The 16,088-nt window shown below is 47.0% G+C and overlaps 3 protein-coding genes across 14 annotated transcripts in view; 2 read left to right on the top strand and 1 right to left on the bottom strand.

Moving 5' to 3' along the window:
* Positions 1-11: 11 nt before the first annotated feature.
* On the bottom strand, positions 12-4,816 carry LOC133393942 (centrosomal protein of 131 kDa). The gene is made up of 6 exons (XM_061661219.1): positions 4,477-4,816; positions 2,102-4,358; positions 1,753-2,029; positions 600-1,676; positions 237-530; positions 12-144 (listed from the first exon to the last, which is right to left on the bottom strand). The coding sequence occupies exons 1-6, from the start codon at positions 4,501-4,503 to the stop codon at positions 12-14; spliced, it is 4,065 nt and encodes a 1,354-aa protein (XP_061517203.1). The 5' UTR covers positions 4,504-4,816.
* Positions 4,817-6,108: 1,292 nt separating this feature from the next.
* Positions 6,109-11,807, top strand: LOC1272547 (signal recognition particle receptor FtsY). 2 transcript variants are annotated; one of them, XM_311358.4, is made up of 4 exons: positions 6,109-6,666; positions 10,183-10,424; positions 10,501-10,710; positions 10,793-11,807. In XM_311358.4, exons 1-4 carry the CDS (start codon positions 6,648-6,650, stop codon positions 10,877-10,879), a joined length of 558 nt encoding a protein of 185 aa, XP_311358.3. In that variant the 5' UTR covers positions 6,109-6,647; the 3' UTR covers positions 10,880-11,807. The 2 variants fall into 2 exon arrangements, with proteins under 2 accessions (XP_311358.3, XP_061517205.1); XM_061661221.1 differs by having other exon boundaries at positions 6,282-6,666; positions 10,501-11,807.
* Positions 11,808-13,715: 1,908 nt separating this feature from the next.
* LOC4577712 (plasma membrane calcium-transporting ATPase 1) overlaps positions 13,716-16,088 on the top strand; it is a 67,595-nt gene continuing 65,222 nt past the window's right edge. For 8 of the 11 annotated variants that reach the window (XR_009766395.1, XM_061660316.1, XM_061660315.1 and 5 more), the window contains exon 1: positions 13,716-13,887. The gene's annotated coding sequence lies outside the window, so the exon portion shown is untranslated. The remainder of the gene's footprint in view (positions 13,888-16,088) is intronic. The other 3 variants (XM_061660303.1, XM_061660307.1, XM_061660299.1) reach the window with 1 other exon arrangement.

The raw sequence follows: 16,088 nt of genomic DNA, 5'->3' as shown, positions 1-16,088 counted from the left end.
TCGGATGTATCCTATTTTGTACAGTAATCCATACGCTGCTGTCGTATGATCGCGTCCTGCTTCAAGCAACGTTCCTTCAGCCCGGCAATCTCCTTCTGAAGGGCCGCTATAGTGTTGTCCTTCTTTTCAATTGCCTGTTGCACTCTAGAATACGGATTTGGATAGAGGATTTGTTTTTAAATCATTAGCAATCATTAGCATGATTTTTCAGCAAAGTTGTCCACTAAAGCACATACCTGAAATAGATCCGTTCTATCTCCCGTTCCCGCTCGCGCTGCATGTTCGCCATATCCTTCTGCACCTCCCGGCGTGCCTCATCGCGCATCGTTTCCTTCTCCTGTAGTAAATCATCGCACAGCTTCTTGGCGTGATTGAGCTGTATTTCGGTCTGCTTGGCCGTCGCCTTCATGTTCTGCAGTGTTGCCTCCGCCTCAGCCAGCTTAACGCGCGCATCCTGATACTTTTGCTTCATCAGTGCTTCGGAAGCTTCCGCTTCCTTCTGCTCCACTTCATGCTTTTCTTTTAGGCGACTAAAACATCAAACAGAAATTGAAAGTAAAAATATACGTTATCGCTCATCTTCAGACGTCTATCATTACCTCATTTTGGCATCAAATTCCTGTTGATATTTTTGCGTTTCCGCATCGACCTTCGCCACGATGCGATCGATTTGCTGATCCCGTTCCGTGCGGCATTGTGACCGGATCTCGTTTTCCCGCTGCTCCAGTTCCAGCTTCGACTTCCGCTCGTGCTCCCGCTTCCAGATGGCAAAGTCGGACTCGTACTGCTTCTGCAGCTTCTCCAGCTCGTCCTGATGCTTCGCCTCCCTTTGCTTCAGCATCTGCACGTACTCTTTCTGGGCAAAGTCGAGATTTTTCGTATTTTCGCGCTTTAGATCCTCCAGCTGGGAATCGGCGTACTGCGCCTTGCGGGCTGCCTCCTTCTGGAGCCTTTCCTTTTCCAGATCGAACTCGCTGAGCAGGTGCTGTCGCTGCTGCTCGAAGATGTTGCGCTCCTCGGTTACCTGTCGATCGAACCGTTCTAGTAACGCTTGCCGTTCGCGCTCCAGCGTAGATTCCCGCTCCTTCACCAGCCCTTGCCGTACGTCGGCCTCCTTCTGTTCGTACTGTAGCTTCAGCTCCTCGAGCGCACACATCATCTCGTCCTTATGCTGGCGCTTTAGCTCGCCGATTTCTTTCTGGTGCGTTGCCGTCATCTTGTTTATCTCCAGCTCTAGCCCCTTCACGGTAAGCTCTTTGATCTTTTTCGTGTTTTCCCGCACCCACTTCTCGCGGCGAATCTTCTCGGCGGCCAGGGCCGTGTCGCGGGCACGCTCCAGCTCCGTCTTGAGCCGATGCTCCCAGCTTTGGTTTTGCGAGTCGAGCCGCCGGGTTAGCTGCGTTACCTTGTCACACAGCCCCGACTTATCCTTGATCAGCTGATCGATAAACTCCTGATGCCGACCGATGATGTCTTCGTAGTGCTTTTTCTGCTCCTTCAGCTTCCCCTGCAGGGCACACTTTTCCGAGCGAATTGCTTTCGCCTTGTCCGCCCGCACCGTGGCGATGTGGTTTTTGGACAGCTGCATCGCGTTGCTTAGTTCGTTGGCGCGCAGCGACAGTTTGATCACTCGCCGAGCTAGCTGATGCGGTGGAAGCTCTAGCAGGTCGTTCATTCTGTTTAGTCCATAGAAGAAAGAGCAAAGGTTTTGTTAGCTATAAATGAATTATTTTCTGGCAGAGGTACGCTCACTTCGGTATGGCTTCAATATAGTCCGGTTCGGCAGCAAAATCCAGCTCGGAGCGGTCCGACTCTGAGGGTAGCACACCCGCAGAACCGGCAGCTCCTTTGAATGCACTCTTCTCACACTTCAGCTCGACCTGATCGAGGTAAGAGAAAAGGTCCTTTACCTTGCCTTTGGCCGGTTGGTCCGACGGTTCACCCTCACAGCCGGAGCTGACCTGCGAATCGGTGCAGTCCAATATGTTGCTCAATCTGTACTCCACTTCATTCTTGAGTGCTTGGAAATCTGAACCGCGAGAAATAGGGAAAACCTCGATTAGTTAGAACGCATACAAATTGGGAAAAAGCCCAGACCTACCTGACTTTTGTTTGGCACTTCCACTTACGATCGAATCATCGTCATAGTTCGACTGAACGCTACTACCGACCTCCTCCGGCTGTTCCAATCGCGCCCTCGGCACACTCTCAAAGCTAACACCATAGCCCGTAGGTCCATCGGTAGATTCCGGCATCCCCAAGGTAGAACCACCCTCAGTAACAGTACACTTCCGCTGCTCCTCTCCAGCTACATCGTCTAGCACAGGTCCATCTGGTACGGCCGGGAACGTATCCTCATTACATGACATCCAGCTCACCACCTTATCCATGTGAAACTCGGATATGTTGCTCTCCTCTCGGCACAGACCTGCCGAGAACTTGCCCGAACCAGCACTCCCCCCGTTCGAGCCCGTTCCGACGCTGTTGTTTTGCTTTTTCGCATTACGCAAAATGGACTTGTGCGCATCGGCTGACTTTGGCTTCTCCTTGCTGCCTTTCTTCAACAACAGTGAGTTCTTCGAATGTCCCGATTTGCTTCCGGTAGTGCTGCTGCTACCACTTCCACTTGCCAAACTGCTCGCACTGGCGCTCACAATGTTCTGTTCCTTCACCTTGAAGTAATTCTTGATCACTGGATTCGAGCTACTATCTAGCCGGTTCTTTTCCGTGTTTGAAGACTTCGCCTTGCCGGACGGTAGTACGACCCCCGATGCGAACTGTTTGTCCTTTGGGGCACTTTTCGTACATTCGTTGTTCAAGTTGTGCTGGATCGTATCCTCCTTTTCGTCCATCGATCCGCCCAGGCCGGGTAAGCTGAGTCGGTTCGGCTGTCGTCTCGCTGGCGATTGCTCGGTGATTATTTCATTGATACACTCATAGTACTCATTGATGATGTTCTTCTCCAGCAGCGCGCCACGGCAGGCAGACGGACGGTCCAGTTCAGCATCCGTGTCCTCGGTCGTGCTCTCGATCGCTTTCGTGGATACTGAGTTGACGAACAGATCTTCGGGCGTGTCGGAGGGTGTAAAACACTTCGGATCGTACGGTTTCGATGGTACCGAAACATCTCCCACGGAAATACGCAGCTCCATGTCGTGGCGTCGGTTAAGATCCGCTATCTCCTTCTTGTACTCTTCAATGATTTTGTTCGACTCTCGCACATCACAAACGGGCGATGGGGAGGAACCCGTTCCTAATGTTGCCCTACGGATTTCCAAGGTAGACTTGGCCGTATCGTCACATTTCGTCTCATAGCCCGAGCTGGCTGTAAGATCTTCCTCAAACTTCACACTACCAAATCTCACCGACACTTCCTCCATCAAGGAATCTTCCTGAAACAGCCGCTCGTCGTACATCGCGCTGCTGGAGGAGAATGGTTTCTTACTGTTCGTGTCTTTCGTCTTGCTCGGTTGCTCCGATTTCGCTTCCTTGGTGCTGGTGGCGAACTCATTCTCCTCGAAATCACTGTAATCGATCTCGTACGGTTCGTTGGAGCTGAACGAAACCCTTCCGGGAAGATCAATCTTACGGGACTGTGAAGACTTTTCCGGCGATGTGTTGTTCTTCTTCGCACCGCCGCAGGAGCTAATTTCGATCGCTTTCCGGTTGAGTGGTAATGCGACCATAGGCAGCGGTGGAGATCGTTTCTTTTCCTCGCGGGTACTTCCACCCGCCCCCTTTCCCCTCCAGATGCCTTCCAATTCGGCCTCGTTGTTTGACTCCTGCGTGTCATCCATCTCGTCCATCGTGCTGTCCGCTTCGTCTCGATCGGGATCTTCCTCCTCGGTACTGTCGCGTCTCCTTCGGCGACGATCGACGTTAGTCTTCTGTTTGCTTCGTTTAGTAGCAGTCCCGCTTCCCGTACGCTTCCGCGGTCTGGTGTTCGCCACCGGTCGTGTACTACTCTCTATTGCTTGCGTTTGCGATCGCTTGTGCTGGCGTATGCGTTCTGCGCTACTACAGGACGAGCCACGTGTTGATGTCGGTGGCACAGACCTGGCTAGTGTTCGCGATTCCCAGTACCGTGGAATCGGTTCGGCCAGTAGGCTTTTCAGTAACAGGCTGGATGAGGATGTACTGCGCTGGTGAAACGGTGACGTTGCTTGGTGGGGTATGTCCACTGTACTTCCGTTTGAAGATGGCCGCTTCCGGTAGTGGTACTGCGTGCTGTCTGCCGACAGTGGACGCCTTGGGTGCGGTCCGGCCGCCGAGCAGGGTCGGGTAGGGTGTTGCAAAGCGGACCCTGGCCGCTCTCGGTATTGGTTTGTGGTGGTCTTCTCGCGCGTTGCTAGGCTAATCTGTCAGCGAGTGAAAAGATGGGGGGGGGGCGTGTCACATCAAATGTCACTTTCGAATCTTCAAGCCCTGACCTACCCTGTGGTTGGGGAGTAAACGGTAAACTACACTGAAACTTACCTGCGAACCATACAAACTCAATTCCATACTGCTGCAGCAAAACCTTCACTACGCTTTTTCACAAACAAGCATTGTTTTGAAGGAAGTTTTCACTCATGAAATTCACAATTTCTTTCCACGATTTTGCAGGACGCACCATACGCTTCAAGACTGCTACAAAACTTCAAATGTTTTGTTGTTGAATAAGTGTAAATATGGCAACCGTTAGCTATGGCAAGAAACCGCTGCCAATGGCAACCAGGACACAGGGCGACAAGGGACGCGTTGCCATGGAGCCTAGGGGAAGGCAAAACAAACAGAAAAGCAAAGATGCAGCGAGACCACGTGCTCGGGAGTGCACCTGAGTGGTGGAGGCGCTCTTTAATGTTATTGTTGATCGCGAGTAGATGTAGGGCAACGACACAATCTAGAGGAATTCACGCATGTGACGCAATTTACAGTGCTGTATAGGATTGTGGCAATTCATGTGTGAGCTTGTAATAGATTTTATTACCGAAATATGAATGTCGCTCAATAGGAGGAAATAACTCAACTTAGTCATGACGAAGTTCAAGCAACTCAATGTTTTAAAATGATTTTTTTTGTATATATTTTATCTGTAAAATTAATAATATCTTATACACATAGTTTTATATGAGTAGTTTATTTCATAGATTTATTAACAATAATTTGGCAGTTTCAATACCTGTGGATAATTGAATAAAATAATGAAAATGAAGCCTAAATTTTTGTTTGATTACACCTAACATTTTATTAATTCGAGTATAAACTACACATGAATTTAGAGTACCACCAGGGCGGTTAAACGCCTGAAACTATGCAATATGAAAAAATAGATTTTAATGTTTATTAGTCATGGAAATATTTAAGAATAGCTTCAGATCACTATTAAAATAGTTACAACCGAATGAAATTAAATATCTAAAGCACACAAACTCCTAAGTGCAATACTGTTTAAAGCCGGGCAAAGTATTTGTATTTGTTGTTTTGTTTAAATAAAATAAGATGGATTGGCAGTGTTCATATTTAAAAAAATAATAAAAGTAAATTGCTAAATAAAAGTAAATTGATTCTACAACATGTCATAAAATATGTCATAAAATATCGCAATCGACCGCAAACCAGAGCGTTACCTAACCATACGAGAGAAGTAAAACCTGGCTAAATTGAGAGAGGAACGTGAGAATGAGAAGGAAAACTGCGGCGCTGAGAGGAAACCAGAAGGCTGTCGTATACACCAACCGCTGCATGCAAATAAATGCGCAATAGAAATTGTTTTGAATTACTTGACTTAAAAATCAACACTCCTTTTTATTCATTCAATAATTATTAAACTCTGTAGTGGAAATAAATAAATGAAACAAACTAAAGAAATGGGACGTGAGTTAGGCCAAGACTGAAATTTCGCTTGATGGAAGGAATGTATGCTAGCGCCATCTATCGAGGACTAGCCGTAACATAGGAATAGTGTTCTTCTTTGCTTTCAATGGATTTTAAATCACGATTTGAGTACAGAAAAAATGTTTAAAAAATATTGCAATTATAAAACGTAGAGAATAACAATTTTATTATCCCACTAGAGAGCGATATAACTTTAAGATTATTTAAAATCATTTTTCTTTGCCAGCAATGTTATTTCTAAACGATGCAAAGGGAAATGGGTGGGGGTGGGGGAGGGGTTGAAACTGAGAGAGAACGTGTAAACAACAACATTCCCCCATTCCATCCAACCATCCAACCAATCTTCTCAGAGAGCGTATTTCCGTATATGTTCGTTGCTGCCTGCTACAAACACGCCTCGTGCGCATTTGCCAAGAGAAACATCGACCAGGCGCATTATTTCGTTGACATAGCTCGCGTAGTGAAGACGTACATTGTCCCGGCGACAGAGAGCTCCCGTGTGTTACTTCCACCATCCCTTCGTCTCCCCACCATCCCCGGAAAGCGAAACCAGTTCCGGTAGAATAACGACGAACCTGCAACCTGCATCTCCAACCCGTTTCCGTGCTTCTTCCTTGACTTCTGGTGCACTTTTAGAAATTCGGGCAGCTGTTTGAGCTGTGCATTGCGCGTGTGTGTGTTTGCCCATCCAACCAGGCACAGTTCAAGGCCAACCGTTTTCCACTTGATTTTTCCTCCGAAACGACGCTAACCAGCGAAGCGGCCAAAAGATGTTCAGTGGAATCACTGGTAAGTAGTTACGAACGAACAAGGAAGGAAGACAGTGAAAGGGTGAATTCTGTTTAAGGGTGCATTGCTGAAAAAGACTCCAATATGGAGATGAAAATAGTTACATCCATCCCGCTAAACCGCACCTTCGCGCAAACGTGCGCGTGAAACCGCATCACCTCCACAATTCCATTCCAGTTGACTATTACGCATCAAGTTTTATCCCTCCTCACGCATCACCCTTACACGGCAGTGAGCACAGACATTCGAATGCTTTAGTTCTAGTCCACACCCCTTCCCAGTCAACGCACGAACATTCTCAAACGTTCTTGCTCTTCTGCTGCTGCCGCGTCCTTCATGCAGAAGGAAGCACCATTTGCATGTTTTGTCACCACACAGGTTTCATTATCAACAAAAAAAGACACTTAATGTTCCCGTAGCATTTGAATTTTAATCGGTTTTGATTACGTTTTTTGTTTGTTTTTTGGAGGTAATTCTTGCCTCGTCTTCTCTCCAGACCCATAACAGTGGTTGGGGTTGTTTTGTGTTGTTTTCCTTTTTTATTATTCGTTTGCCCTCCCTCTTTCCGATCCCGGTCGGAGACATATGATGCGCCAGTGTGGCGCGTCCGATCGGAATTCCAATCATGCGCGGCTTCGTTCGCCGTTACGGTTGGGAGGAAAAGATGCGCTGTTCCCTCCAGTCCCTCGCCCACCCATGCACCCATCCACCCATCTTCGCAGCGGGTCAAGCAGTTTCGTGGCCCCCCCACATTGGTTGGTGGGCGCTACCATTTGTTTTGGCCTTTGGGGTGCCCCTCACCGTAATGAAGTAATTGTGTTCGAAGAAGCAGTGGTCCCCGCTATAATTTGATTAAATCGTGTTCTAATTTATTTAGATTTCTCGTACAAGCCGTTATCAAGGTGTAGAAGAATGTCTTCGTTTTCGTTCTTTTTTTCGTAGATTTTCTGTAAACATGTTTTGTTTGTAATTTGTTTTGATTTGAAAAGATCACGTGCACAACACATGATCAGTAACCAATGTATGTGTATTTATAATATTTTAAAACCATTCCTTCCCCTTTACTGGACGCTGCAGGTGGAGCAAAGTGTAAGTGTACTCTCACTATGGCTTATCGTTTAAAAAATCTCTTTTACGCTGAGGTCAAAGAGTCTACAGACGGTGTGACCTAACCAGGGTATCAAGGAGAAACTGTAGTAGACTGATCGATAAAAGTGTAAGGTCCGTCGTCGCATCAACAGCAGTGCGCCAGTGGAATGCGCTGGAATGCGATGACGAATGATAAATGGTTACATTAAATTGTGCAGACATTAGGTCTGCGGTACTGATTCATCTGCAGAACCAGCCCCAAGCTTAGCCGTGTTCACCGTCTGCTTCAAATGACATTGAATACTAATGTAGGAGGAGGGTATGAATTAGTTTTAAACGATTTAAACGACGATGACGTAATATGGAAAACGATTTCTCTGAAACACCGTTTTTTATGATAGTTATTGAAGTCCCAGGGAGCATTCCAACGTTTGTAGTTCACCCATTTCTATGCACTCTAATCGTCTGTGGATCGAAATGAACGGCAATAAACGTTCCACACGTTAGAGAGAAAGAGCAAACCGAGACCAAAACCGGCACGTTTCACAAATTAAGATACAATCGGGCAAACGAATGAGGCTAAAACAATTCACCAACACCACAGCCCGTGTCACACATCATTCTGTGCTTTATAATAGTGGTTGTTGATGTTGGATGGAGGTCACCCACCATCGCGGTTTTTAAAAATCCGTTCATCAACAAAAGAGGAGCCCGAGGTGACATCAACATTCCTTTTCCTTCTCGACTTTGCCATTCTCGTTCGACCGGTAAAGGACACTGCGGATATTGAGCAAAACATACATCTTCCGGTGTAGACATCGAGCAAATCGCCGGCACTATAAGGCGAACATTGCTCTACTTGCAAAGGTGATGCATTTTATCACAATCTTGCAACTGCAAATGCATTTTATCGCATTTCTTTCAAGCAAACATTGCATACACCCCTTCTAGCAGCAGGGTTTTGTTGATCCAATATAATCCGCGAGTGTGCGGATGGGCACAGCTTGATGAGGCAGATGATTTCTTGGTTTAAAAATAGCTCTTCTGCTGTATCTTCTGGTTGCGGCGAGAATCGAGAAAATCACTTCCGAGATACGCGGGAGCGAAAGACGGAGATTTCGGAACAGTTCGTAACATCTGAGGAAGGTCGCAGAAAAGCTAGAGTAAAAAATATAGAACTACATTAAACATTTATCGCCCTCTAAAACCACAAGAACACCAGCACACCAGGGGCTAGCGGTGGATGGAGAAAATCTTACGACGTTGAAGTGCTTTTTGCTCTGGAACAGTTTAAAGAGGGTAGCAGTAGCAGTTTACAACCATTTTTTAGCTCCTAACGTGCATTCGCGTAACCACAAAAAGGAGAGTCAGCAGTAGTACCGCCGAGCGATCGATTTCAATTTTGCCCCGCTTGCATGACATCATCGGATGAGCGGGGGTCGGTCGTGTTGCTGCTTACGGCAACACCACCACAGCGGATTCGACCAAAAACGGTAACTCGGTTTTGCTCGATGATTGGAGTGTTTTGATATTGTACAATTAATTTTTGTATAAAAAAGGTTTGAGATCCCAAGAAATAAGTGTAATTTTGTACATTTTTTCATAACAATCGAAACGATATGCCAATGTAAATTTAAAGAACCCACTACCGTACTGTATCGATCGTACCGGACCTTGCCCTACAGATCGATACAGTGACTTGGCCTGGATACTTTTGGAAGCATTTGACGGACGGACGGTCACGCACCGAGAACGTGTTTTGGATGAAATTAATTCAAAATCAAAAACTAAATCCCCATTTGAACACGCGGCCCATAAGTTTTGAAAGCCAATCGACACCAAAACCAGACCTCCCCCACAATGTAATAGTACCATCTCTCATCTGTGCCATCTCAAAAAACATCATACACTCACACTCAAGTATTATGATACGTTTGAATGATCCCCGGTGCTGGTCGGTGTGGTCGTCGCAGCAATGTTCAACATTCTCGCTGCTCTGACCTTGGCTGCGCGCCGGCGGTCTGTGTCTCTCACCGCGGTGGAGGCCTCCCCACCGATGACATCAGCCCTCGGGCACGGATGGGAGAGACTAACAGCACACGGTCCCGTGGCATGCCACACCGTGCATGTATCTGACTAGCATCAACTTAATGCTAGTGGTATGAAATGTGATGCAAAAAAAGGAACAAGAAAATGAGAAACATTTTAAATCACTCACTGTACTGTGGTGTCGATCATCACACATACGTCTGATCGATCGGGCGCGTTTTGTAAACATGGAAATATTGAAGCCCGAACGGCGGTTACTCATGGCGACAATCAAGCAAGCTGGTGGCGTTGTTTGGGTTCCTTTTAAAGTGCTAACAATCACATCGTGTTCTTATCGATCGCTTCTTTCCCTTTCCCACTTTCCAAAACGCTAATTAGCCTCGTTGAAGAACCTCGGCAGCAAGGCCGAAGGGCTGTTCGATAAGAAGAAGAAGGAGGCGCAAGATCTGGCCAACGAGAAGGTACAGGCCGCCAGCAGCATGGCCGAGGAGCAGGCGAAGAAAACGCAAGAATCCTTCAGCAAGACCAAATCCGACGCGGAAGCATTGGCATCGTCGGCTGCAGGAGAGATTGATGCCACCAAGCAGCAGGCTGCAGCTGCTGCTGAGACAACGTCGCAGGTATGTGTCGTTTGTTGTTCTGTAGTTATGGAAATAAAAATGAATAAATTGCTTTTTCTTTACGATCTCTCCACAGGCGGCCGGAACGTTGATGGACCATGCCAAACAGGCGGCCGAAAATGCCATCGCCCAGAGCGCCGTCGCCGTGGAGCAAGCCGTCGAGGAGCAGATGAAGGTGGCCGAACAGAAGGTGGACGAGGGTATGAAGCGGGCCAGCGAAGAGGTCGACCGGAAGCTACAGGAAGCGAACCGTGTGGCCGATGAGAAGCGGGGCGAACTGGAGCAGGTAGGAAAAGGGTGCAGAGAACCCGTTTTCGAGAGTTGCTCAGTTCTAGGAACTCATCAATTCCGTTTATCGATCCTTACAGAAAGTGAACGATGTTGCCACGAAGGCCCAGGAATCGGCTACCGCCAGTGCTGCCGGGCTGCTGGGCAAGCTGAACCTGGGCAAGTAAGCCGTGCCGTAACGAAGGTCGATGGCCAGAATCTCCAAGCATGCAACAAGATATGAGAGTGATGATGCTTCTGCACCAGGCGAACGGGAAGAGTAATGCCGCTTTCGCTGTCGTGTCCTAGTCGGTGTGCACAGTACACGCTTCGCGGTTTCGCCATCTCGAAATGCCCGTGCAACGTGATGATATTAAGCTTTTCGTTTGGAAGATTTTGTATTTTTTGTTTGTTCTTCTTTACAACTATAATTAATGTACAATTAGCATGCTGCAGCACCGGATGTCTAGAAGATGAAGTCACACAAATAACAGTTGCGATCACGCGTTCGCTGTGAATATTGCTGCCTCGTACAAACAAACCACATATATACCAATGAAAATGATTGCCTTACGCCGATGCCGAGGGGGGATCCGATAACCGTTCAACCGGAAATGGTAAAACTCCCCGCATTGGTGCTGCACAAGAACAATAGAACCGGAATGCCCAACGGCACAACAAATAGCAAAGCAACGTTATGCCTAATATGTGATGCCTTATCGTGCCGCGTTGAATGTTTGCTTGATGGCTACAAAAATACAGCATCATGTCACAATCATTCTACTACTACTCGATGCAGTACAGCAGCCAGTGTATTAGGTGTAGGCACTGCAGCAATGCAGCACTTTCTGAATAGTTTTCCACCAATCGATGTCGGTGTGCAACAATTTTAATGAAGCAAAAAGAAAGTAGAGTTTAACGTTTAACAGTTTAGTTTGTAAGTTCGCTCGAGAAGCAAAGCAAACAAATATCATTTCGGTGTGCATAAATTCGACCGATTTCAATTTGGTTCAAAACATTTTTCCCTTATTTTTTGTGTGTAACAACCTCCAAAGATTGATGGAAATTGCTTTTTATACTGTAGTGGCAAATAAATAGATCGATATACAAACCAAATCTGGAGCTTTCTTTTGCGAATATTGTAGTTATTTTTAAAGACTGTTGACCAATTGCGAATTCTTGTTGGCAAGGCACTGGGGAAATAATCCACGAAAAAATCCTATTTTGAAATTGAAAATAACGTGCGTTTATGTTTAGCACGCGTGAAATAAATGGGCTACTTTCGCGCACAAGATTTTGAACGCTGATGCACTATGGGTGGTTAAAACAAAAGAGCGAGTAAAATGTTCTACTTATTGGCCCCTGCCAGACACACAAAAAAAACTTTCTATTGCTGTCCTTTTCTTGCTATGTGTTTCGACAAGTTTCATCTTATCATGACCTATATAGCCTTCTAATTTTTTGAGCAAAAATCTATCCCAAGTGTCACACATCAACACGCATACAACATCTACAGTAGACTGTCGTAGGTAATGATTCAACCCAAGTTGTTCTGGGTTTGCTTTGATATCACCGTGATATCCCTTGCTGTGTCCAGTTGGAGCTTGGTAGTAGTAATGGGTAATCCGGAGCGGAGTCATGGATCAACTCCGACTCCGGTGCGCAAAATATGACTCCCCAAGTGCCACAAATCCACTAAACGACCACTAAACGGCTTCTAAACGACTCAAGTTCTCTACCTAAACGGAATATAGAAAGACTTTGTTTAGCAGACGGCAAACGACTCATGCATTCTAAAAATAGCGAAAAAGATGGTGGCGCCCCAAGTGCCACAAATCCACTAAACGACCACTAAACGGCTTCGAAACGACTCAAGCACTGTACCTAAACGGAATATAGAAAGACTTCGTTTAGCAGACGGCAAACGACTCATGTATTCTAAAAATAGCAACAAAAAAAAGCTGGTGGCGCCATCTGTTTGTGGGATACCCAACCAGTTGAGCTTCCTCGCTTGGAGGAGAGCTTTCTCGTTTCCTCTGTACTGTTGTATGGTTTCGCATTGAAGTTATGCATCGCTAGAACTAGAACGGCGATGCGATTGTTTAAATACTAAACTCCAACCGAAACCATCAGCACTGAAGCAAGTGAGATTTGAGTAATGGTCGTTGGTGTTGATATCCACGTATCTGACCACACGACCATTCATATAGATTTTTGCTCAGAAAGTTATAAGGCTATATAGGTCATGATAAGATGAAACTTGTCGAAACACATTTCAAGAAAAGGATAGCAATATAATGATGAGTTGTAATACGCCATCTATTGATCAAAACAATGAAGCTGTGGAGCTTTCATTTTTTTCTATGGATATTCAATTTTCCAGTCGTTTAAGCTTAATCTGTGGCGCTTGGGTCCGACTCCGGATCATAGCCGAATTTGATTCCGGATCAGTTTGGATCGATCCGGATCGATCCGGATCGATCCGGATCAGTCCGGATCAGTCCGGATCAGTCCGGATCGATCCGTATCAGTCCAGATCGATCCGGATCAGTCTGGAACAATTTCCCTTTTGATCGAATGTTAAACATTATATCAAAAGTTTAAAACTGTTATATTCAGTGAGAGTCGAATTAAATAATCAATTAAGTGACTAAAACTACCCTTTACTTACAAAATTTTACAAAAATAAGTGATATTTTGGTTAAAAATCACGAGATTCGACTTACGTGGAAATTCGCGGTATTTTGCAGCCATTTTGGGATTTCGATCCATTATGCGTGTATCTCGGGGATCGCCCGTGTGTTGAAACGATGGTTAAATCGTAGTGAGACGAGCTCAAAACAAATTACGGGAACTAACCAATAAATTGTAGAGACCCCGTAACGGGTTTCAAAGTTCAAATTTAAAAGTCGACCAATTCAAACTAGACGGCAGGACCATTGCACGCCCATTGTGCCGGATGACAGCTGTCAAACGGGTTTGCTTCGACCGCGGCTGCACATAAATATGCAATGACAATACATTCGAAGAAAATATAGCCGAACCGCTACCCGCTTATCCGCTTCGACGGGCGATCTTGGACAGGTCGGAATTCCGACGACGGCAGGAGCGTCTAACAAATTGCAAACAATTGCCCCCGGGTTAGCCGTACAGCGGATTTGTGCGAAAAAGAAAGGATAAGCTTGCGGAAATTTCGGTAAGTAACAGAGTGTGTGTCTGTGCTTTTTTCCGTTTTTGGACATCGGTTTCCGCTTTGCCCATACACGTTTCATGGTTCTCCCCCGAGGGTGTCGGTGCGATCATTGATTTTTCATCCTGGTATGTGTAGGTGTAGTGTGCGAAATGAAAGTTGTGCGTGTGTTACCCGGGGGAGGATAGGTTAAGGTTTCTGCTACGACCGACAAATTGAAAGGCACAAAACGCTTTCCCGTCGTGTGATTTCTGCATTGGAGTGGGATTTAAAACTCAGGTGCAAATTTTCCTAGGGACGATCTCTCAACCCAATGGAGAAAGCGGTGTGTATGTATGTTCAGCTATGTTTGTGTGTAGGTGTGTGTGTGCACCGGGCGTTCATCTTTTTCGCGTGTTGGGGCCATCAGTGTGCGTAGCGAAGGAATTTTTTTCTTTGGTTTGTTAAAAGTTACACACTCCACCGAAGTGCCGTGAAAGAATACGTGTGTGGAAGCATGCGGCGTGTGTGCGTGCTATCGATCGATTTCAATCGCCCAGGTGGCCATTAAAATCGCTTCCAAACGTCGCGCGCGCCCGATAATGCATCACCTTCGTGTGCTGACGGACGTGGACGGTGTGTCCAAACTAAAGGTGACTGACGCGAGGAAGCTAGTGTGCGAGAAAGGTCGATTGTTTGATCTGTGTGTGTGCGTGCGTGTGAGTGGATGTGTGCATATAGCAAAATCCATCCCCAAGCGCGGCCTACTGTGCCCGATTTCCGCGGGTACTCGGAGGCAATCTCGCGCATCGCCGCGCAGGTGATAAGGGCCAAGCCGTGCGGGTAAGAGGTGCCATGGTTCGGTTTTGTTTACATCCTTGAAGGCTTACACTTTCCTTTCCACCGTTGCAAGCGCAAGCGAGTGTGCGGACGTTTGGCAAAGCTCACCTCCGACCGCCTCCCCCGGGGGTTGATTTATGGTGCACATTAGCAGCGGCGACCTGGATGCAATTGCTCTGCTACCCGATAAGAACGACGTGTGCCTAGGAGAAAGCCCGAGCAAGCCTGAGAGACGCGCCGTCACAATGGTGACAGGTAAACACACACATACACACAAAGAGCGTGTGGCTGCGGCTCCGGCGGCATCGTAGTTGTCCTCGACCAGACCGGGCTTTTTTGCAGTACCCCCGTCCACCCGACGGACACGCTCTTACCAGCCGTAACGACATCCGGGTGGCAGCCTCAATTAGTGATGAAACGGGGGCCTGGGCGTCATGTGGCCCCGAGGCGAGAGAGAGAGAGAGAGAGAGAGAGAGAGAGAGAGAGAGAGAGAGAGAGAGAGAGAGAGAGAGAGAGAGAGAGAGAGAGAGAGAGAGAGAGAGAGAGAGAGAGAGAGAGAGAGAGAGAGAGAGAGAGAGCGAGAGAGAAGGTGTTTGAAGCGCGTGCACCTGAGCGTGTGCGCGGGTGCATCATGCCGCACCGGAGACGTGTTTTTTGACTTCGCTTTTTTTTATTTGTTTTGTTTTAGCGAGAAGGCCATCGAGAAACGGGGGTGTAACATTTATGCTGTCCCCTGCCTAAATGCTTAAAGCCTCCGCACTGCCACGTAGAGAATGTTGCCGAAGGTCGCATCTAATTATTGCAACGGGGGGAAGCGTTTCGGCACCATTCACGCCGTTACGCTCCCTGCCGTGGAATGTGCTCCAAACACACAAAGGGGTCGAAAAGGAGTGGAATTTTAATCGAGTTTATTGTCCTATTTCAGTGTATTTTTTTGCGGAAACTAGAAGAAAATCCGCACCAGAAAACACCCGCACCGCCACAAACCGCGCACTGGCGGACAGAATGCGAAATGTGCGGAAACCGCTGCTAATTAGGCGTCCGGGGCGCCCGCAGCAACAACAACAGCATTGATTGGGCCCTTTTTTGTGCAAGGCTTTTTTCCATTCCATGAAGAAGGGCACCACAACAGGCACATCACCACCAGGCTGAAGGGTGGTCCTTTTACAGTTGAGGGCTATTTTTAGCAGAATCGAACCGAAGCAGAATGGTCGAAAAATAGGCTCTCCACCCACCTGCAACACCCACCCCCTTGTGTGTGTTAAATTATGAAAATTGATTAGCAGCTTCGCGGGGGGAACCGGGGGGCCACGACCGCTAAGGACACGGGGTGCTTTTGATTTGCACATGACAAAGCCAAAAAATCAATCTTCCATTTTCATTTATCC

The sequence above is a fragment of the Anopheles gambiae genome, chromosome 3, assembly GCF_943734735.2.
Source record: "Anopheles gambiae chromosome 3, idAnoGambNW_F1_1, whole genome shotgun sequence".
Lineage (NCBI taxonomy): Eukaryota > Metazoa > Arthropoda > Insecta > Diptera > Culicidae > Anopheles > Anopheles gambiae.
Note: the sequence above shows the minus strand (reverse complement) of the source record. Positions and strands in the feature narration are given on the sequence as shown.